General features: G+C 26.0%; 1 protein-coding gene across 2 annotated transcripts; it reads right to left on the bottom strand.

Annotated features, from left to right (window-relative positions):
* Positions 1 to 380: 380 nt before the first annotated feature.
* Positions 381 to 24,990, bottom strand: LOC111029420 (carbohydrate-responsive element-binding protein). Of its 2 annotated transcripts, XM_022308404.1 has the most exons (14): positions 24,175 to 24,990; positions 21,938 to 22,044; positions 19,530 to 19,606; positions 19,337 to 19,459; positions 17,714 to 17,852; positions 9,345 to 9,446; positions 3,429 to 4,027; positions 3,244 to 3,361; positions 2,945 to 3,173; positions 2,430 to 2,853; positions 2,069 to 2,313; positions 1,861 to 1,984; positions 1,193 to 1,322; positions 381 to 580 (listed from the first exon to the last, which is right to left on the bottom strand). In XM_022308404.1, exons 1-14 carry the CDS (start codon positions 24,372 to 24,374, stop codon positions 447 to 449), a joined length of 2,751 nt encoding a protein of 916 aa, XP_022164096.1. In that variant the 5' UTR covers positions 24,375 to 24,990; the 3' UTR covers positions 381 to 446. The 2 variants fall into 2 exon arrangements, with proteins under 2 accessions (XP_022164096.1, XP_022164098.1); XM_022308406.1 differs by lacking the exon at positions 21,938 to 22,044 and having other exon boundaries at positions 383 to 580; positions 24,175 to 24,288.
* Between the last annotated feature and the right edge of the window lie 82 nt (positions 24,991 to 25,072).

Genomic DNA, 25,072 nt, shown 5'->3' with positions numbered 1-25,072 from the left:
AAATTTGGAAATTAAGAACACTTTCATCAATGTTTTATTATAATATATATATATATATATATGTATATTGATTTATAATTTATATTCTGTACTTAAAAATAATAAAACATTTAACGAGTATAATAATAAACATACATTAATAAATAGAATAATATTTATAAAATATAATTTTAAGAAAATATATTTTTCTATAAGATGCAAAAAATATTTTATGTACTTATCACAGAAAAAGGAATCTGTATTTTCAAAAATAGTTATACATATAAGATTCGTTTAAATAATTAATCAACAAAATTAAGCTTCAAAAGTTACAAACATATATATATATATTAAAAATTAACAATGTATAATAAAAACAAAAATAAAAACAAAAACATAAACAATTATATAATAATTAAAGAAACAAAAATGGCACATACAATTTTTAATGATTATATTATTTACTTTTAGTTTCGGTTTCCTTGTGATTGATGTTTTGTTTGACTTTTTTGAATGATGTTATTTATTTCTTCAGGCAGATTACTTGGATCTGATAGTATTTCGGTAGATGTGCACAGATTTCGCAATGCGTTTAAAGCAACTAAAAACATACGATTATTGTTACTATAAATATAATATAATATTCATACTGGGTTGCATGAGCAATCGCTAAAAATTTAATAAATCAATTGTGAGCTAATGGTTTCTTAAATTAATCTAATGTTCACACAAACCGACATGAATACAATTATTTTTGGAAATATACGGTATAATTAGTCTTGAAAAAATATAAAATATTTAAACATGCTTTACAAGTTGAAAAATAAAAATAGTGTTCTAAAAAATATAATTTATTCCAACTATAACTATGAACAAAAATATCTATAAAATACTAAAAAAATGAATAAAAAAATCTTCAAATTTACAATACTAATTGTACCTATTTATGCATATATTGTTGGCGTCCGTGAAAGAAATATTTAAGACAAAGATATACATATCCAATTGCATAAACCAATGTAAAATATCAAATGTACCTAATCTCCTCATTAAACTATTTAAAAAAAAAAAAAACACGATAGATATCATAAAAGCTATCAACGAGATTTTTATACCACATTAAAAAATTATTATTTATGCCCAACATTGTAGTATGAAAGACAAGAATAATGGTTAATTTTCTAGATGTTATAATTAAATCATTAACACTCACTTGGCCTGAGATCACCCAGTGTACAGTGTTGTTCTACCCACTGAAGAGTAGTACGGTACATTTCATCATAACTCGTTGTAGACACACTAGAGTTAAACGAGTTTAATAGTGGTTCTGCAATTAAACTCAGCTAAATAATATGAATTTAAGGAATTAAAATACATATGGTAAACTTTTTAACATAATTACATGACAAACAAAAAGTATATGAAGTATAATATATGTTATTGCTTACCTATTGCCTTACCTATTACCTATTGCTTTTATCATAAGAGTGAATTGTTTTTGATTTAGTTTAAAAATTAAATGTTGGTTTTAAATTGGAGTTTTTGAAAAAAAAAAAAATTATAAAAACAAATGAGCAAGATAATAAAACCGTACAATATTAATGTTGTTATAGGGGTACTATTCATAAAAGTTAATAAATTAAAATAAAGAGGTTATTTTCTTTTATTTATTCAAATGTAAAAATGAGAATATTGTTTTTAATGTATATCATGATTTATAATATACATCTATTATTTAAGTTTACGTGAAATGATTTTTTTGTTTTAAAGTTTTTAAATACCTCTGGGATTTTGATTAGTATTGATGTAACTTTTATTACTTAGGAAAAAAATATAGGTTACAACTTAAATTAACCCTAGTTATAACTATTTAAAGGATACAATATAAAATTTCCAATTTTCTTGAGTTCGCTTCTTAACATATTCATCAAACATTTCTTTCATTTTTGTCGTTCTTTGTCTAGAAAATGGGGCTCCAGTAGCAGGTAACATTGCTTGACAATTACTATAAAACAAAATTAAAATTTTTTTAAAATAATATCAAAGAATTATTGAGGGTAATTTAAAAATAATAAATAGATCTACCAACCTTATAGCTAGATTAAGAGATTCAACTTGTTGTTGCAAATTTTGCCTCTCTTCATATAGCCGTGCTCGTTCCGACCTTAACTGGAGAATATAATCAGCTCCTTTTTGTAACATTGCAGCTTTACTCATTTTTGTGTTTGGATTTTGATTGATTTGAGGTATTAACATATTCAACATATCAAATCCATTCTTAATGTTGCACCTCCTCTTTTGTTCTGCATTTATATGACAAACTCTCCTATGCTCCTGCACATATTTTAACCTAGGCCTTAAGCTCATGAGCAGTTCACACTAATATTTATTTAAATAACTAAAAATATAGAGATGTTTATGATCCAAAACAAATCAGTGTGCTATATTACCTTATATGGAGTTCTTGATGGACCAGGGATCATGACATGTGTTGGCATTGACATTGAGCCGTTCCTTTGTGACAAATTCACAGACTCATTAGATTGATTTGGAGAGTGAGTTTTTTGACAGAGATCTGTACTACATGCCATAGGCGATGTTACAGATTGAGGAATTGGAGTATTTAAGGGTTGACTATAGTTATTTGTAGGTGAGGGTTGATTGCTCGTAGGTGATGGTTTGTCCATGACAGAGACAGAGTGATTGACATACTCTTGAGGTTGAGGGAGCCTGTAGGTTGAGTAACCTTGGGTGTTTCCATGTGGTATATCAAATCTAGGTTGAATTTGCGGAAGTTGATGAATACCACCAGGTGTTCCAACTGCATCGATAAGTCCACGAGTATTAGGTGTTAAATTATATACATTACAGTCACTAAAAAAAAATAATATTATATTTAATTTATACTTAATGTACAATATTATTATTGACTAATATTTTTAATAATTATTACTTATTAATATACCTTTGATTCATAAAGACAGGACTTGGTTTTCGATAAACAAGATGATCAGTATATGAAGTTAAAACGTGATCTGGCGTTCTTGCTCTTCTTTGTATTAATTGATATGGTATCTGCTGAATTTGTTGAACCTGTGGTACTTGCTGGTATGTTTGATAAGATCCATTTGTATTTCGAAACTTGGTCATGTTGGTAGAAACTACAGTTGAACTTTGTGTTGAAAACATATTGTCTAACAAAACAGTTATTATTTTTATACACAATTATGCTAAAAATATAATATTATTTAAATAAAAATTTACTTGATGAGAGAAGCTGAGCTAGTAGAACACTTTGGTTATTATCATTTGAAGGATTTATACTCGATTGCATAACTTTTTGCTTTGGCTGAGCTTGTCTACCGCGTTGCCTCTGTCTGATCTACAATATATAAAAATACATAATCAAATTATAAATGTTAAATCATGGGTTATAAATTAATTATTACTTTGGGTGCAACGAAGTGATCTTGTGAGTTTCTCACAACTGGAGGAAACTTGTTATACGTTTGTACTTGTGGAGTTCTATTTTTAAAGTCATTGGTTGATGATCCATTGCCATAATTCATCACAGAGGTAGTTGCAGATATATCTTGATGTGGAGTATAACTGTTGGAGTTTATTACTGGCTCATGATTAATATTTGATGTATTGAATTCAAACGAATATACAGGCGGCGGTGGAGGTGGTATCTGCATTTCATTGTGATGAGGTTGTGCAGCTCCCGTGGGAATATTGTTATATGAGAGATTATTGGACTGATAACTACCATTTGAAGACTGATGAAACATTGTAGGAAAATTAGATTGATAGTTTTCTCCAGTTGAATAACTATTAGCGTGCAATGGACATGATGAATCGGTAGTTTCTTGTCGCATATTTGTCATTTTAAGTTGGTTCAGTTCTGAATGTAAAGACAATGAATGTTGATTTGTCTGATAACATGTGTTTACATTTCCATAAGGTTGACTGTACAAAGTGTTGGAAGGTTCTGTTGACATTTGACATTCTTCTGGTACCGGTGGTAACTTAGGAGGACTAAATAGATCTAAAATGCAGAATTAACAAAAAATTATAATGATTTGTAGATTGACTTTAAAGGAATACAAAACATAACAAAATAAATTATTTTAATTTGAAAGAATGTTCAATTCTAAGAATAATGGTATAGGTTTATATCATTTCTATTCACATTATTCAATGAGTTATTAAGAATTTAAAAAAGGACCAGGTCATCATGTCAATATATGGTAATTTTGTTTTATTATTATTATTTTTTTTTATTAGCTTTTTGCACACAATTATAGGAAATAACAATTATACAATAACATTTTGAAAATTAATATAATATGTATTTAATAAAATTAGATGATTAAGCTAGCCTTCAGTATAAAGGCTATGATTTTATTTATAACTATTTCTGATTTATAGTTATAAAAAAAATGTGTGGGGTAATATTAAGGGCTTTAAGGGAGTTAAACAAAATGGTGTGTTTCATGTGCAGTGAAGGACAGTCGAGAAGGATGTGGAGCGTCATTGAAGTCCAGTTTGTAAGCATGGGTAGGTAGAAGTTTGTAACCTGAGCGCAAGCGATTACATTGTACGATGGTTGTTGTTAGATAGATGGAGGTTGTTGAACCAGGTATTGTAAGGAATAGTAGGAAAAATATGTTTATATCTGGAGGCAAATTTAACCATTGGGAGGACCAGAGGTGTTTTATGTGGTCACGTATAATTGGAGTGATATCAGTATACGGTATTTGGATAAAAGAGGGACATATAAAGTCAAATGTAGATTTGGCTAGTAACCTCATCACATCCCTATGTGGCTAGGAAAATACAGAAATTGATTGGAGTAATTTGACTGGTGAAGTTTGAAGGTCATTTGTTTAATGCGAAGAACTAGGGGCGAAAGATGGGAGTTAAAGGGGTTGGATTTAAGAGCATGTAGGCAAGACATGGAGTTAGAGGCTATTAGGTAATTGTTAGAATCCAGGTTTGAGATAAGTGTTAGAGCTTCTATGATGGCATAACACTCCAAGGCGATGAGAGATGATGAAGGGAGTAAATTGTTAGTGAAAGGATGCGCAATTCAGGAATAAAACATGAATAACCTGCTGAAAGAGGAGACTGATCCGTTAGTATATACCGTAATGTAATTACCAAAATTTGCATTGTGGTATTCTACGAATATTTTGTTTATCATAGAGTAAAAAATGTTTTGTAGTTCTTTGGAAGATAAGGAAAAGAAATTGTTTTCTGTTTGGGCAGATGGTGAGTTTAGTAAAGATTCATATGATTATTTATAAGGCAGAAGTTTGGTTGATTTCATAATATATATTAATGAAAATTTGTAAGAGAATTAACTCTTGGTGAGTTGATCTTAAGTAATTCATAATATTTCTGAGGCAGGAAATTTAGAGTTTATTTTATTTCTTCCAGTTTGAGAATGATGCCGAGTCGAAGAAAAAACAACCATAATCTAATTTGGAACATATGAATTTTGGAGCTATATTTTTTATCATAGAAGCACGGAATCACAATCAAACATTTTACCAAACATTAGGTTAAGTTTAAATAATTTACATTTTTATCCTCAAAAATTAGGTAAATATTATCTAATGCTCTAAATTCTTTATTAAGTCTCTTTTATGTTAAACAAAAGCTAATTTCCGTACATTTTATATTATAGCCGTATTAATTTTGGTGGAACTACTTGCATCAAACAAGACAAATAACTATAATTTAATTTGTTTTTCACTCATACTCAACAGTTTAAATACTTGTTAATCATAACTCATAAGTATGTATTTAATTAGGTACATAATAATTAGGAATCTCCTAAACATATTAAAAAATTTAATTATTTAATAATGTTTTTCATGAAATAAGTTAGTAAATGGTTCAAATTAAATTATTTAATTGACTGATAATTTTTCCGCCATTAACAAAGATTAAAACATTTAGAATATATATATTTTAAGTGTGCAAAAGAATAACAAAAAATTATCTCTTTCGCAATAGGTCAATATCTAACACCCATATTTAAATTAAGTTATTACTTGTAAATGTATTTATAATAAATAATTTACAAACATCTTAAAATATATAATTGAAAATTGAACAATTTTTTAATTCATTTTTTAATATTCTATTTTCTTGTACAAATTAAAAAAAATATAGATATACACATATATTTTTAAATACATTTTGAAAGATGAAGTAACTTTTAATTAGTAATACCTAGATACTTATAATTTAAGGTTTTTTTATTTCACAATATAATAGTTCTAGATAATTTAATCATTTTAGATTCTGAGTGGAAAGATATTACGGTATTGATTGAACAATCTATTTTATTTTAGAGTCTGAAGACACTATTATTTTTTAGTAGAACATATTATGCTCTGATCATTAAATTTCAGGGAGGTTTCTGGTAGCAAATCAAATCTAGCTTAGTACTTTGGTGGGTCAAAAGTATACATTTCTTAGTACTTAGTAAGCATAATTACCAAAAAATTAGACTTTTTCCACAGAATCATTTTTTTGTATAAACATTTATCATTGAATTCAAATTTAACACATCCATCAGAATAACTAGGTAGGTACATTAGTACAGCAGAGCAGTTACCTATTTAATGGAATTTTTTACATAAGTATTTTAACACTTCCCACCTCACCATACAAAAAAAGTTTTAACTGTATAATAACTAAATAGGAACTACATAGGTAATATTATTTAAGTATTTACAAAATTAATTGAATAAATTTAAAATGTAACTCGTTGATTATTTCCTAAAATTAAATACCTAAAAAGAACTTTTGAAAAAATATTTTTCTTTTAACACACCGTATTACAACAATATATCATTTAAAAACTCTATGTATGTTTTAGAAATTAAAGTTAATAAAATAATTATGTAAAGACATTTTAAGTATAAGATGACAATTTCAATGAAGTTTTATCATATTGTTTAAATTTTCAAAATTATTAATATACCCACCTATTATCTATAAATATTCCATGTATTGAACCTATGTTTATAAGATAAAAGAAAATGATCGTTGAAAGTTTTTTTTATATTATTATTATCTGTATCACAACCAAAATCAATAAAAATATAGACTTTCTAAACATTTTTTTTTTTGTAGATTTTTAGAATTTTCTAAAGAATTACTGAAAAATTCAAAAATGATCGCTCTAAAGTACCAACTGCATCGAATTTCCAATCTGTAGAGGATCTTTATAGACAATACTTTTGAAGCACTCTTTTTAGCACCGAAAAGTGGTGACAAAACTAAAAAAAAAATAATAAAAAAAAACAATATTTAATTATAAAACTAATACTTCTCTACTACATTCAAAATCCAAAATTTAACTTTTTTTCATAGAAAGGTGATGATAAAATTATCATTGATATAATTTCCATTTAGTTGTTTTAATATAAGATATCTAACCTACCCACATTTTTCTTTTTTCATTAGGTAGTGTATACATGATAATAATAATAGTGTCTCACATTGCCAACAGTTTAGTTTACTAAACATAGCTATTATACCTGATAGACATTCCTTTTAAATAAATAATAGTTTACTCTTGTTTCAAGTTTTCATTCATTAAGATGTATTAAGTCATACCCATATGTACTGATAGTGTATTCCTGATGAATCACACGATAAATTGTACTGTTATTTTTAATATCATTCTAATATATATATATTCATATCAAATTGAATGGTAAAAACATTATCTAACCCCACAAACAGTTTTTCCATATTTTAATTTTGAAGTAAATTATGAATATTTTAAAAATAAATCTAACATTTTTTAAAATACCATTGCTTCAAAATTAAAAAAAAATAATGCTTAAATAGTCCTAGATAATATTTTACATATAAATGTATAAACAAGTTAATATTCAACAAGCAGAGTAACAATTCAGCAGTAATACATAATTTTATTTAGGGTGATCAGATCTGTCTAATAAAAAGAGGACATTCCTATAAATTATTTTCCAATAATATACTACCAGTATATAACTGTTTACGTAATATTTTAAAGGTTTTCCTAAATCATCATTAATAAAAAAGTAAGCCGGGTCACCCAAATTCTATATCAAATATAATATTATATAATTTTTACATCAACAAATTGTTTCCTAGGTGGCTAGGTGTCAAATATCCATGCTGCCATGCTGTTTAAAGAGTTAAAATTGATCTGTTAAACGTTATTTTATTAGTATATTTATAAAATTATACTTGAATAAACAATTATTTAAATTTTTAATCTGTAAACCACTTATGGTTAATAACCATTTTAACCTATTATTCATTTTTTCAGTATTCATTAACAATTTCATGTCCTCATTTTTTTAATAGGGTGGTGGTGGGTGGGTCTCATTCATATATTTGAACAGAAATAAAATTACACTTAAACGTAGATGTTTATGTTTATTATTATGTTCAGTTATAGAAAAAAACTTCTTAAATTATAATTTACTTATAAGTTTCATTAAATATTGAAAACAAAAGTTTATTATATTAGTATAATATTATATTTTTGGTGTATTGTCATTCCACTTGTTGAATTGATCTATTATCAAATTTAAAGCTCAGAATATAATCCAGTGCCCCAGTAGAATTTGTATGATGGACCTGGATAATATTCTTACAATTATATTAAATTGCTATAATAGACCAATGTCAACTAACTCTAATATTAAAAATAATAGACCAATGCCAACCAACTCTAATATTAAAAATAATAAAGAAAAATGGATTCTTCTGAACCTAAAACTTGCTTTGTTCTATGTTAGAAAAAATAAGGGAATGCATGTGCACTAAGTCCTTTTTGTATTATGGAAAACGTCAGATATTAATAATGATGTAATAATTCTTATTATTGAGTTGGGTTTAATACTAGTTAGCATAAGAAAATGTGAAATAAACTTGTTTTGTTTATCTTTTATATTTGATATAATACAATAATTAATTGAATTAGTCAGTAGTCAGATTGTGGGAAATTATGATAGGTATAGTAATAGATATCTGTAACTTGTAAGTTAACAATAATATTGCTAAAACGAATGTATAATTAACGATTAAAATAATAAATATATATTTGTACGTTATTTTCGTCTAATAAAACGTAATATATAACATTAGAATCGTTAAAACAAGCCTAAAGGTCGAAAAAAGTATTAACACGTTACTCGTTAGTATAGACATAGATTAAAATATACTAGTGTATTTAATCAATGGTATAGATACCTATACAGTATATTATGATATATTGATGTATGTACCAAACGTACAAATATTATTTATTATTATGGTATTATAATATGCAATTGTATTGTATGTACCTTGCAAAGGTTCTATGGTATCCATGAATTCATCTAAATTTGGCTGCAGCTGTCCTAAACTTGGTTGTATAAAATCGGCAATATTAGTCGTAGTCGATTTGTCTAAAAACATAAAAGAAAAAAAAATAATCAAATTAAGTAAAAATAGAACGTACACATAAAACAGCAATCATCACCTTGTTTATAATTAAATTGATTTACCCCCACCCCGAAATCACTCGACGGTTATAAAAAATCAATCGTAAACTTACGTCAAAAAATTGTATTACAATGTTGTATATTACAGCGCGGACGTCACACCGCCAACTTTTTACAATGATGTTATAAATTATAGTATAGAATATATTAAATACGTATTATACATTAATATAAGTGTATATTGGATGTTATAAGGGGCATTATGTATAAATATTTAAATAGGAACGCGCGCGTAGCTAATAAGTCGTTCGATATAATTAAACAATAATAATATAATACATCGGAGAGGAGTTCTGGGCGTGAGTAAATATAATATCAAACGTTCGATTTCAATACTGGCATTACTGGTTGGTGATAACGGATTTACTGCCACCGAGTTAGACCTCTTTAAAAATACCACATTTTAATTTTTAAAGACTATAATCTTATCACAACAAGACCGTATTATAATAATATATAATAGTTTCGATAAAGCCGTCAGCCGTGTATTTTGAGATATATTTTTCTTCCTCGAAACACACATACGACCGTCATTATAATTAAATGTATAATATTATAATATTATTCAGTACACGCGCACGAGTACATTATATTAAAATATATAGTGTGCCAGTACAGCTTATTAATAAGGTTTATAATTCACAAACATATTATAAATTGATTCCGTTTCATTTTATTAAAAAAAAACAAATTAACCGCAAATAATTGTCCACTGCAGTTGTATAATGTAGCTTATTAAATGTTGGCACTCTGGCAAGACTAATCTCAGCACCAGATTAACCAGAAAAAAGAAAAATGTTTTTAAAATAATATTCTTGTCGGTATGCGCGATGTGCTTTTTTGTTATCGACACAGACGATAGTGTAATTTCTAGTCAATACTCAACTAGCCGATAATTTATCATTTATTCATATAACAAGTTTTTGGGTTCAGTCGGGCCAAAATCAAAAACAGACACTTCGAAGTTAAAGAACTGGGCTGAATTATGCGCACGATGTAACTTAAAAGTAATAATACGAGTACATTAAAGTACTAGTCTATAAGAACGTGCGAACACGACGAACGCATTAAAGACACGTGTTGGCGCAACGAAATATTTAATGTAAATATTTCGATATAATATTATATACACATTATAGCAATAATAATATACATACGTACGTTTTGTATACATAAAACTTGACGTTGGCATATTGGACTATAACCTACAAGCTGATTAGAAAAATCTCGAATGGCGAGAAATAGCGCAACTAGGAGGTTTACAAGTGTTATTAAAAACGATAAATACGGAACAGTATCAATTTGTTCGGTTATGACATGGCGATGGCATAAAACGATGGTATTAAGTTAAAGGAAGGGCGGAGTGAGGAGCGGAGCTTCTAGCAATCTAATCAACGAATATATTATGTTTTTCGAACGATAAACACTTTAATTGGTTTTTCAAGTAGTATTTGGGACATACTGGTAAGCCGATAAGAACAATTAAATAAGTAAATAATATCTAATTATAAATTATTACTGTAATTTAGACAGTGATTCTTGGTATAATAGTCAGTGAATTTAAAACATTAATTCCAAGTCTTGCGTATAGTCGCATTCTTATAATACACAAAATACAATACAAAATAATATAAATCAAGTGAATAACACAAACATTGTATAATGACCCATGTAGATAATATATCATGTTTGTTTAACGGCGTGTTGTGAAATCTCGAATTTCAGAAGCGAAAATCTCTCAATAACAATTACCTACTTATTGATATATTTTTTATCCGAATCAATAGAATAAAAAGAAAGTTAAACAAAATTTCTTAGAATATATTTAAAAAGCTAAATAATATGTGCTTTTCACATTTCGACTTATAAATTAAAATACATATTCGATAACAATTTAGTATCATTTGGTATCCTCAAATTCGGTTTAATTTTTATACTATTATAGCACTGAATATTGATTATAACAGAGTTGGGTTTATAAATAAATATTGCACTTAAATACTTAATAACTAACCTTCCGGTTAAAATATGACACTAAATTACTACATGCACATAAATACATAATACATACGTATAACGTATTGTATAGTAATATAGGTAATATTATGATGTATGTGACAGTTACCAGACATTCTCAATGAACAAACACCATACATACAATCGTCAACTTATCAATAATAATAGTATCTTAGTATTTATAAATTATAATAACTAATAAGCATTTATATAAGTCATAAAAATTCTTTTTCTTTTAAATTCTTTGTAAAAGGTGACTCGACCGCGAGTCTTCCTTCATGTCACTCAGTCATTTTATTTTATTCTTTTATCATATTTACTTATTGTATATAATGTACAGATTGTAAATTTTCAATAAACGCCATTAAATTAATTAAAAAAAAAAAAAAAATTATAATAAGGATTCAGAACCCATATTATACAAGTGTTCTCAGCAAAACAAAATCTCTAAAAATAAATTAAAACCCAATCCTCTAAAAAATCAATCCAAAAAGATCATGACGTCATGTACATTTTTCTACATCATACTATATTACTATAGTAGTACCTAGCCTAGTACAACTACTATTTACTACAACCATACTCTGTCCAACAAGATAACGCTGATTCTGCACATCTCTAAGCGATATTCTGACATGGGCACGTAGTGGAAAATCTTGCAGCTGCCCTCCCTGCTACTACCGTGCACACGCTTATGCTTGGTACATCCACAATATCAATATTTATTATATTATCTATATATCTATATATAAGCGAAATTCCACTCACTTATTCAATATTATTTGGAACACTGGTTCCTCTAATGATCTAGATGTGCATTTAGAAATGATTTTCTGATATTCGCATTTTAAAAAGGTCAACCAGGGATCTCAGGATCTTTACGATGAAAATTGAAACTTTTTTGTTTAAAAATGGTTGCTATTGGTTACTCGAGCACATCAGGAGCATGCATCAAATCTTTGCGATTATGGTCTCAAAGAAACTTTATTTTAAAATCAAATGCATATGAGTGAATTATATACTTAAAAACCACTCAATTGAATTTGGCGAAAATATCTGATTTTTTTTAGAGATGTCCGAAAAGTTTGGTGAATAAGTAGTTTAAACTACGTTGAAAAATATACCAAGTACTAAATCTAGACAGAAACTTTCGGTCACTCATCTAGGTCGAATTATTTCATAAAGAAAGGTACACTGACGCTGGGTTGTCCGTGAATTACTGTAAGGTACATTAAAACTGAGATACACTCAAACCAAGATTAACTTATACAGGCGAAGCTGGGATGTTCAACTAGTATACACATTAAACAGTTTTTAATTATTAATTACATTTTTCTTCTTCGTAATGATTTGGGTTCTAATTACGAGCCAGAGGAGGAGCTCAAAAGTAAAACCTTAAGGAGGCTCAGCTCCCTAGTTATGCAGATGATGTCTGGGTGGAATGCAGGAATGCTCAGAAAGAACTCAAGAACAGATTTTCGTCGGACCACTTGTTGTCTAGTTAGAACTTGGAGCAGGACAAGAGTAGCCAGTAGGTATACCAGACAAAAGATCGAATGCAAATAGGTATCTTCAAGCATAACCCACATTCTAATATTATAATATGATACCTACATTTAAATCAAATCTATTAAGTTTCAATTGATAATTGATAGAATACAATGAGACCAATTTGAACTTATTTGAGCAGTACAATTAATGCGATACAGTGCCAAACCATCTCAACGTTTTTTTATAGTAAAAAATTTCGAATTTTTGAAAATTCAAACTCTCAGCGTCAGTTAACTTTATCCCGCGTGTATAATTTTATTTAATATATTATTTACTATAGTAATTATAAAATGTGCTATTAGCACCTATTACAGCTATTTTTAAATAATTATATTAATATTTTAAGGACCTATAAAATTGTTTTTATTTATTAGTTATTACTATGAATTATGATTAAATTAAACTTATAGTTTATTCATAAATCATACATTAATTATAAGAAGTAATAGTAGGTACATTAGTTTAAATTCAAATTCAAAATTAGAAAATAATGAAATATAATACATAATATTACCTAAGACCTAAGTATAATTTATGAACATCTATTTAACAAATTGTATTGCATTAATAATAATAATAATAAAAATTTGGTAAGTATCCACTTTTCGTGAACAAGTGGGTTTAATTATACGATATTGATGTATATAAATATATATAATTGTGACGATTTCAATTAAAAACATTTTATAATCATAATTACCTATTTGTAAATGTATCAATAATATTATCATAATAGTTGCAGATGCTAAATACTAATAATACTTAAGGACAATTTTAATAGTTACTCCAACAATATTTAATGCACAAAAGTTTGATATCATCGATGTTTAAAACTTAAATCACTATAATATCATAATAATCAACATGGAGACATATTATTATGAATAATACAATTATATAGCCATAAATTATAATGTTCTTCTTCGAATAAAGCAGCAAGAAAAAGGCATGGGTTAATCAATTATGTAAGTTTATTATAACCATTTTAACTGTTGTGTGTGTTGTTAGAATACACTACTCAGTATAATAACTAATCAGTAATTTGTCTTACAGTAATATTCATTTAATTTACATGAGTTTGTTACTATTTATTAATAATAATTAGGGTGCGGATTTGTATGTATTTAAAATTCAAAAATATGTACATATATATGTATTTAATTTTATCCAAATATGTAATTAAAAATACAAGATATGTAAAAAAAAATGTTTTTATTCTTGAAAAAAAAATTTGTTAAATTAGTATACTAAATAAGTAGGTAAATACAAATTATACAACACTACATTTTATTGCTATTTTATTAACAGTAATTATTAGGAATACATTCAAATTAAGTATTTATTCATTGGAGTTAGGATGCTGAAACTACGTCTATTTCAATTTTGGAAATCATATTTTCAATGACATTTAAATTGTTGCAACAATATGCAGCAGCATGTAACCAAGTACCCCGGCGAGTTATCACTGGCTCCGGGGGAAGAGGTGTTTGGGGGTAATTTTCTTTAAATAAATTTACATTACAGGGTGCTTTAAGGAAATTTTTTTTTTAGTTGATATCAAAAAATCAACTTCGGAAAATTCTGATCTAATTTAACCTGGAGAAGATAACACATAATATAAAACGGTGATACATTATTAATTTTGTAAATAGTTCAATATTTAACAAAAATATGTAACACAAGTAAAATATGTAATTAAGATTAAATATGTGAAAATATGTAATATCAAACATAGCTTAAAATAATCAGAAAATCCTGTAATGCACTTCTATAAAGGAATCATTCGAATATTATCATGCGCGACAAATATGTAAATACATACAAATTCGCCCCCTAATAATAATGTAATACCTAATTTTATATTAAAAATTTTTTTTTTTATATTATGATCCAATATTTATTACTACTTTACTAAGTAAAACATACTAAATAGTAAATTTTCTATAATGTATGATGATTTTATTATTTATATTACTAATTTAACATACTATATTAATGAATATTGTATATTTTATCTCCCAAATATTTAATTTTTTAAATTTTACTATGTAAAGAGAGGTGGCCCTAGGGCATAGCCTCAGGGGGTCAGGTCGGTGTGGGTCAACAAGAGGTTAGTTAAAGTAAGCAGAGGGTGATAGAGCCTTGTAGTTATATATGTATAATAGTATAAATATACAATAAACTTACTACTTAAGCTTTTAATAACAAATTTTGAATTAATGTACATTTAGAATCTAATACAAAACTATAACTTTTAAAATTGTATTGGTTTATCAATAAAATTTGGAAATTTGTGTTTCAATATACAACACAACGTCATTAAGTAAAACACAATTCATACCAAATAATATTTTCAACTTTCAATAAGTATTAAATTTGCAATTAAATGAAAATAGCATGGTTTCAATTTTTAGTACACAACTATACCAAAACCATAGTCCATAAACCTATATATTAATTTTCTAGGTATCTGACTGGAGCAGTGCATTAATCCATTATTATTGCATGCCATGCAACCACTTTTATACCAGAGTAACATTTTAAAAAAAGAAGATGACTTGATTTTTATCTTCTTTTAACGGTGTCCACAAAGTTAATGACTATCCTACATCATTAGTTCAAATTCATATTTGGTCATTATTTAGTTTAAGAAAGTCATTTGTAAGCAAAAAATCAGAATTTTTAAATATAGGTGACTGCTGATTTATAAAACATTTAACAATGGTTAACTTCTCTGGAATGTTTTATGTTATTTGGATAATAAATTGGCTGTATTTACAAATTACAATTTCTAATTTTGTACTAAAATATGATCAAATGTGAATTTTGAGTTGCCGATTGGAAGGGTCAACTTCACAGTCATCTTTTGATGTTGTTGATTAATAATTATGTGATTGACAAATTTAATTTAAATATTTTTTTATTCATATATATTTTTACATTCATTTTCTCAACCCTAATGGCAGGCTCATATACAAAATAAGAAAAATGTGTAAAAAAATATTTAAGTGAGAAATAAGTGATCGAATGTAACAGAAATATCTCTTCTTGACACTTATATAATTGAGTTAGAAGTAAAAAAAATAAGAAAAACGACAAATTTGAGGCATTTTAATTAAGTGATATGAAAGGGTTTTGGCCAATAAAATAAACTAAATCACAATAAAAATTAAAACGCATCTCTATTTTTTTTATATTTTATTAAATTCTCAATTGTTCGTAGAAAAAACTATAATTTCTATTTTGTGTTACTGAAAGTTCAATGTCTATAAAAATAGGAAGGCAAGCATTTTATTTTCGTTGGGTAGCATATAAAAGATTAATATTTTATTCAGAGTCAAATAAGATACAATAAAATATGGAGCCTCTTTGGAATCTAATTGAAGTGATACTTCAAGTTTAATGATAAGTATTATAGAAAAGATCTGAATCAATTATTTTGTTATGCCTGTTAAATATTTAATTTGGATGAATTTCTATTTTATTCTTTAAATATTTATAAATACTTATATTAGATACCTACTAATTAAAAAAAAGGATCAACAAAAATCACACCTATTTTAAATCAACTTATCAACCTCAAATAATTTAAGGTGTATTCTGTATAAATCATAAACATTATACTAATTTATCTAATAAATTCATAAATTGGTATTAAAAAAATAATTTAATCATTATATACAATCATTATCACAATACATTTTTAAGTATATTATAGAACAGTTAATGTAAGTTCTACTATAATATTCAAGTTTAATATTTGATTCACAGCCATCACCTTTGCCCCTTTTCAGAGGCACAAAGGTTCAGAGACATAAACAAAAATATCACCAATGTCAAAGATTATATTTTAATTAGCAAAATAAGATTTGATATTTTGAACAGCAAACATTTTAATTTTAATGATTATTTAATTAAATTAATATAAGACCCTAACCAGGAAATTTAAAGAAGTTTTAATCTATTAACATTACCAAACTGTTGAATCTATCAATTTTCATTCCTTTTTAATGATTTTTTATCAAATTACAGTTGTTTTAAAGAAAAAAGTAGTATTATGTTGTACTTTAGACCCAATAAATGTAATGCATTGGAAATTTTTTTTATATTTTTTGAAGTATCTCACACGAAATAATTGTTATTTTCTAAAAACATATTTTTTTTAATAATTGTAAATGGAAAGTAATGGTTTATTAAGCAAATAAACTACAAATTAATATGCTAGCTAGATCAGTCAATCAACACTTATATGATGTAATACACAAATCCCCAATAATATAACTCTTATCTAATAACTACAGCTATGGCTTATACTAACAGCTCTTATATTTAGAAACTTATCTTTACAATAAACATTTGAAACAACACAAAATTAATTAACCATGTATATATCAATGACACAACATAACCTCATTAAATATTTAGCTGTATACAAAACACATCTGAAGAGTAAAGATTATAATATAAATATATTTTAAGATTTTGTATTTCAATAAGTAAAGGAAATTTTTGTATGTTTTTTTAAATAATTATGATTATAAATCTGAATAAGTCTATGAAATTGCTACACTCACACTGTATGAATATATTAAACATTTACATACCTTCTCTGGCATTTGGAAATTCAAATATGCGAGAATTTGAAGTCACTGTTGAAAAAAGTGTATCGCTTACAAAATTCATATAATCATCATCGATTCTTATATCACAGTTGTTTTTTTGCCATTCTAAAAATTCATTCAACTAAAACATAATATATTTACAATTACATATTAAATTAATAAATGTTAGAAATAAAAATTATGTATAGATTTGCTTAAAAATAGGTGTTTGCATAATTGTATACTGAAATTAAATTAATGTTTTTCATAAATCTTCTGGAAAATGATCTCTAATGTGCACTAGTCTTAAAATCTCCAAATGCATTACTATTTACTACAATATATTTAAAAATCATCTTAGTAAAACTAGTACTCATCAATATCCAAACAAATTGTAAAATGCACTATAAAATAATTTAAAATGTAAATTATATTTTTGTTGATTGTCCTATAGTTAAAGAAAGTCTTTTTTATGTTATATTTACCACATGTTCAAAATCCAAACTAACACTTTTATTAGTACCTATGTTTAATGTTTTTAGTATTTACCTTATTGTTTCAATACGGGTTTAATCATTCTTTTTTTTTATATGTAATATAAATAGAATAATGCTTAACGTATATGAATATTAACAACATGTACACTTAATAATAAAATTATTTTATTCTGGTTATAAACTGTTAGATAAAAATAAAAATAAAACATAGGTAAACAAATGTTAATTCAATTTATTCATCATCATTATCATAATAATTTTAATTAACAATAAATGTTTATGCGCATTTAAAAAAAAAAATTATTTATTTTTGAGAAAGTAAGTAGATATTTTTTGAAGTGAGTATTATATATAACTAGATAAAAGTAGTAACATTTAGTATGAATAAATAATTTTTAAATGATAATATAAGTATATTATTTAACATTTTCATTGAAAAGTACTTTTAAACTATACTAATTTTTGTTGCAAGCTAATAACCCTAGGAGTTGAAGCTGTACCATTAATTGAAAAAAAAATACTATACTAAACTGTCGTCTGCCAAGCCAAGTCATTTTATTAAAATTTTTATATAGTTTTTTAATCTATTCAATGAATATGAAATTCCAAAATTAATAATTATTAGCAAAAAAACAAAAAAAAAACAACTAGTAATTTAGTTAGCTAAGTAATTAAAAGTAATTCTTAATATTTTTTAACTGATGGGCTTCTCAAAATTTATCAACACCTGAGTAATGAGTTCAATAAAAATTGCTAAATCATTTTTTTAAATACCTATTGTAAGATACCTATCAACATATTTTTTTTGTCAGGTTATCAAATTTGAATATAAATTAGTAAACACACATATGCGTCAATGGCCTGTTAATGCAATTTGTCATTGAGGCATATAATATAGGCCAATGGAAATGAAAGGGTTAAGTCTAAATTTGATTGTTGATGCTTAGAGTGATGAAGTATAGATTGATTAAAAAAATGCGTGAAATTATCATCTTATCAAAAAAAAAAAAAACGAATTTTAAATTTTTATACCTACTAATGTAGACACTTAATACCTACATATTAATTTTAATAATAAATTTTCAATCAAATATTTAGTTAATAGTGGATAAATTGTTATAATAATTACTAATTTTTGTCTTTCTTTGAATCCATTTTGTAGTAAACTTCGATAAAATAGTCTCCATTTTTTGTATTCTGCAGTTACTGCATTAAATTTTCTTTTCCAGTATTTTCCTTCCAAAACAACAGCCTGAAAATAAAACCAATTAACTTGTATATTTTAAACTGAAAACAAAGCAAAAATTATTTATTTTATATACCTCTGGTTGTTTATGAATGTCTACAATTTCTACTGGTGATGCAAACTGACAGATCATGTAATTACTTTTCTTAATAACTGTTAATAATAAATAAAGTAAGTTAAATAATTGTTTCCTATATGGTTTTGTTAAATTAGAGAGAAATACATCAATGAATATTAAATAGGATAACCACGGATAATGCTGATTAGTTTACCACTGATGGATGGAAAAAGGGTACTTTCTATTTATTAAATAATTGTTATTCTATATTACCACTTAATAAAATATTTTTAAAGTATTTTTAATTAATAGTTTATTCAGTAATACTTGTAAACTAATGATTTCAATTTGTCCACACTAGTGATCAGATGTGTGGAGAAAGGGTTTTTACGAAGACTTTTTTTGGGTGGGTAGCTTAATTACAGTAAGCAATAATGAAATTATCACTTAATCAGTTTTAAGTGTTTTTCAATTTGTGTTAAGGGACAAATTCATGGGGGGTGTTGTCTTTCTGAAAGAGGCAGGGCTGGTAGGTACATTATCAATAAAGCTCAAAAGTTGATGACATTTTCATTTTTTTTTTAAACATCCTAGGCGTTGCTTTTCTAGCCAAAAAATGTGTTTCAATAACATACAAATCTAAGTACCTAGGTTTTAAGTTAAAATGTTGACAATTTAAGGTTATTCTTTGTAAAAATGTTAAACTATTTTTCACTATTCTGAAAAAAAATCATGAGTTTATAAAATACAGTACACAAATTACAATTAATACCTTTGAGGAACTATAAATACAAATGTTTTGTCTTTTAAATTTTACTCAAATAGGTTATTGGTATTTTAATAAGACTCCAAGATATGGTGAATAATTTAAATTACAAGTGTTCTAAAATGTCATCAAACATTTTTTTTCATTGTGTAATATATATTTTTTTGTTGATGGTAACCATTACATTTTTAGTGTTTTTTATGTCATAAAATCATTATTTAATGGTATCATGATCCAAGTCTTAGTTAACACCAACAAATATTATTTTAATAAAAGTTTTGTCCTATAAAGAACAACAACAACAATAATAATAGTTCATGTTTAAAAATATTCTAAGTTAATAAACCACTTAGGCAACTAATAACTATGTACAAATTAGTTCATGTTAGTATATAAATATAAATTATTATAACATGTAAATATTTAAATAATGTATTAAAAATGAATGCTTATACTGATTGCTAACAAACATTATATTCAAGCAAATAATCATATTTTTGTGTATCCATTCATTATTAGTTAATATTTCATACTAAGACAAGTTTTGTAAATAACTTTACTAATTTATTTTTAAATGTTTAATAAAAAATATATGCAATAGATATGGCCAAATTCATGAATATTAGGAAAAGAAAATGTTCTACCTACCTATTTTAGCTAAGACAAGAAACCAGTATTCTTAAATGAGTAAATAACCTAAATATCTCATTAAAATGTTCTTGGCGCACTACAATCTTAAATAAGGTTAATAATTTATAGATATCTCTTAAACATAATATACAATTTTATGATAAAATTATTTGAATTAATGAATTTATTTTAAAAATCAATTAAATTTAATAATATAATAGTACACACATAGGACAGTTTTATTGCTTAATATTTTAGCTAAAATGTATAGAATAAATGTATAGCAATGTACCTTTTAAACAAGTTTATAAATAATATTATTCTATGACACAATGAATTTGATTCATCCAGTACCTATATATTATGAACGTTTTATTTTTGTTACTTAAATATGCATCATTTTAAACAAAGTACTACATTTAATGTAAGATACATTATAATACAAATTAAATGTATAATATTTATTGACTATAATAAACATTTTTTACTTTTACTATGAAAAAGTAAATATTTTCATTGCTGTAAGACGTTTTAATTAATTTATATTACAAACATTCAGATTTCTAAATATTTAGTAAATATGACTACTATAATATTATAATATTGTGTGGTGTGTTGAATCTTACTATTTTGTATTTACCAAGGATTTAACATAATAAAGAGTTTGTCTAAGACTACAATGTCAAATGTTAAGACCTTTATAATCAGTCATTGAGAGTAAGATAAGAAAATGTTTAACCGTCATTTAAATGCATAGACTTATAGAAATAGACGTTAGGTATGATAAAGCGTGCAAGTAGGTGGAGCTCGTTTCAAAAATCGGGGGCTGTTAAAGCTGTATATTGGCTGTCCTCGGAATAGTCCCACTTCTCTCTTATGATAAAAGTCAAGCTATCTCTTAATCTGTTTGGAACGACCACGCCTCCCAATCCTCGGAGCAAATGTTCCATCTATTTCTACAAGTCTATGTTTAAATGGTATAAATTGTGATAAGTCTCTACAAAAACATGTAATCTCAAAAATAACTCACATTGCATATGCCAACACCTCCATATTAAGTTGTTTAAACGAATTTTGTCTTTCCACCTTAAACGAACTCCTTTGAAACGATTCCATTTAGGAGAAGTTAGTTTGTGTCTAAAATGCAAAAATCAAAATTGAAATGCTTTCAGTATAGTATATCAAAAACACCAGCTAAATGCATTATTAATTAATGGCTAAAATATTCAGCTCAATAAATATCAATCAGCAATTATACCTGTTTATTTTAATTATTATCAAAGGAAAAATTGATTTAAAACAAATTTAAATAGAATTATAATTTTTAAGACTTTAAAATATTTTAAAAATACTAAGTTTATCAATCGCTTGTTCCTAAAATTAATTGATAATTCTGTAAATGATAGTTCTATAAAAATTAAGTATACTTAAATTATTAAAAATAATGTACCAAATACATTTAATATACTTATTTTTAATTAAAATTAAGTTTAATTTAATGAGACCAAAATATGTAATACATTTTTATTGATATCAGTATGATTTTTGACTGAAGTAAAATATTTATTTTGTATTAGTAAAATACAAAATTGTGAGGAAGCTTAAATCTTAAAGATAGGTAGATTATATCAATATTTGATCAATAGTAATGGCATTTAAATTGTCCATAGCTAAATTATAATTTAATTTATAATCAATAATAATATATAGCATAATAATGATTAAAATAAAAATTACCTTGATATAACAAAAACCATTTTTTTTATTTATAAATATATATAATTAGAGTACTGAATAAGTGAATAAAAATTGTTCAACCTAATTTAAAGAACTTTGAACTATACAAATAATAATTATTATATATTGTGCAACTATGTTTGATCAAAATATAAAGTAATTTATGATTTAAGAGGTTTTATATTACTGAACATCATCATCTTAATATTAATGCATCATTTCAGTTCAAATGTGTGTATGGAACCAGGGTCTTATTTACGACTTGAGGAACCAATTACAAATAAATTACAAATAAAATTTGTATGTAGAAAAACTCTCAAAAAAAAAAAATTAAATATAGTGCACACGGACTAAATATAAAGGAAATGTCACAATGCTTCTTGTATTGACCTCATATCAAATTGAAATTGTAAGATAAAAATATTATCTTGAACCCCAAAAAGAGTTTTTGTTTTAATTTTGAATCAAGCTATGAGAATTTTAAAATAAGTATTTATAACTTACTTCAAAATTAAAACATATAAAAAGTAAAAACCAACATTAAGCCATAGATAATATTTTTACTGTTTAATATGTCAATTCACTAAAATATTAAATTTAATAGAGTAAAATGGATTATTCTGAATGTTAAGTTTGGTATGTTAAATGTTAATACGACTGAGGCAATATAATATATGTCTACTTAATAAAAATGATTGTCCAAACAATAAGCAAAATAATAAAAAAATAATATTTCAACATAAAATGATTGAATTGTTGTAATTAAAAAAAAAATGTTTAATACTCTTTAATTATAGCTAAACAATTATCAGCAAAACACACAATTCAAAATTAGTTGAAGTATATACATATGTTTATGTCAAAAAGGCCTGTTCAAGTGTATTAGCCTAGGGTAAAAGCTTCAACCACCCCGTACAAAGATACTGCTGTATGAAATATAAAAAACAAAATAAAAATTAAGTTTTATTTAGATAAACAAACAATATATTCTTTATGTATCAATTCAACAATTGAATATCAATATTATTCTCGATATTATTTAAATAATTATCGGTTGAACAAAATTTGAAGTTTGAAAAATATTAATTTAATTTTATACATTGGAAAACAGTTATCAAAATTCAATATATACGAATATGAAACATGATAAAATATAGATAGACCTAATAAAAAGCTATTATTTACATAATTTACTTAAACAATATGTTCTTGTGGTGTATGTCGTCTTAGTACCCACTATTTGGAATATTGAGTATAACAATCATAATAAAATATATCTACCATATAATAAGTTAGAATTAGTGTTACTTGTTATTATTATAAATATATAATTTGTGTTTGATGTTCAATTCAAATGATAAATTAGATATATTTTTAAAAATTGTTCTGATGATTAATTTATTATTTTAAAGGTTTAAGATGCATTACCTAATACTTGTACACATACTAAAACTGTACAATAAAATAAAGCAAGTGTTTGAATAGATACTAACTATAATAAGTTAATGATTTGATTAATGTATAGTTTACCTGTAAGCGACAGACATGCATTGGAAAAGATTATTTAATGAAGTTTTTGAATTATTGATGTCAGCCCGTGTCAGTATTTCTTCGGACACGGGCACGGCCACTTGATACTCGTCGTCCTGGGCTTCGGCCTCAAAACTTGAAACCATAAAATGTCCTGAATGTATGGTCTCCTTGATGGCGTTCGTCGTTTGGGGTAACATAGTCACGAGTATAAATCGTATTTTTATTTATTATTCAAAACCACGTCAGTCATGTCAACACAAACAGTATGGGGTAAAAACAAAAAAAGGAAAAAAAAATCGGTATCGACGGCAGCTGCGACGTTAGGTGTTACATATTATTATTATTACATTGGCGCGCGTCGTATTCATCAACAGTCATCACACATAAAACATAATAATATAATATTCTACTACAAAATAGCTGATAAACTGACTAATGACCGGGCGTCTAGGCTGGTAAGTTTGCGTAGCGTTCATGCCCGACGATTAAACGTGTTTGAACTCGTTACGCACGTTCGACGTACGGCTAAAACGTTTCTCAAAAACATGGCATAGGTTTTATGATTATTATAATATATTATCCTAATAGGCAATAAAACGAATAATAACAATTTCCGTGGTACGTATATCGTTTTGTGATACCCGCCGCCGCTGCGGACGGTAAATTTCATAGAGTAATTACTCTATGGTAAATTTTCATAGATAACAGACACACATGCGCGTTTTTGATTACGGTAAATATAAAACACCTGTTGTGCTACAACTCACTACACTCGGTCAAAGAAAACATAAACGATGTCAATACCTATGTCATTGAACCGTTCGAGTTCTCGCTTTTGCACACGGCTATAGATATGAATGGTTGCGCGACGGCATATAGCGTGTTGCAGAAGAAA

This window comes from Myzus persicae, unplaced genomic scaffold, assembly GCF_001856785.1.
Source record: "Myzus persicae strain clone G006 unplaced genomic scaffold, MPER_G0061.0, whole genome shotgun sequence".
Taxonomy (NCBI): Eukaryota; Metazoa; Arthropoda; class Insecta; order Hemiptera; family Aphididae; genus Myzus; species Myzus persicae.
This window is presented reverse-complemented; position numbering and strand designations above follow the sequence as displayed.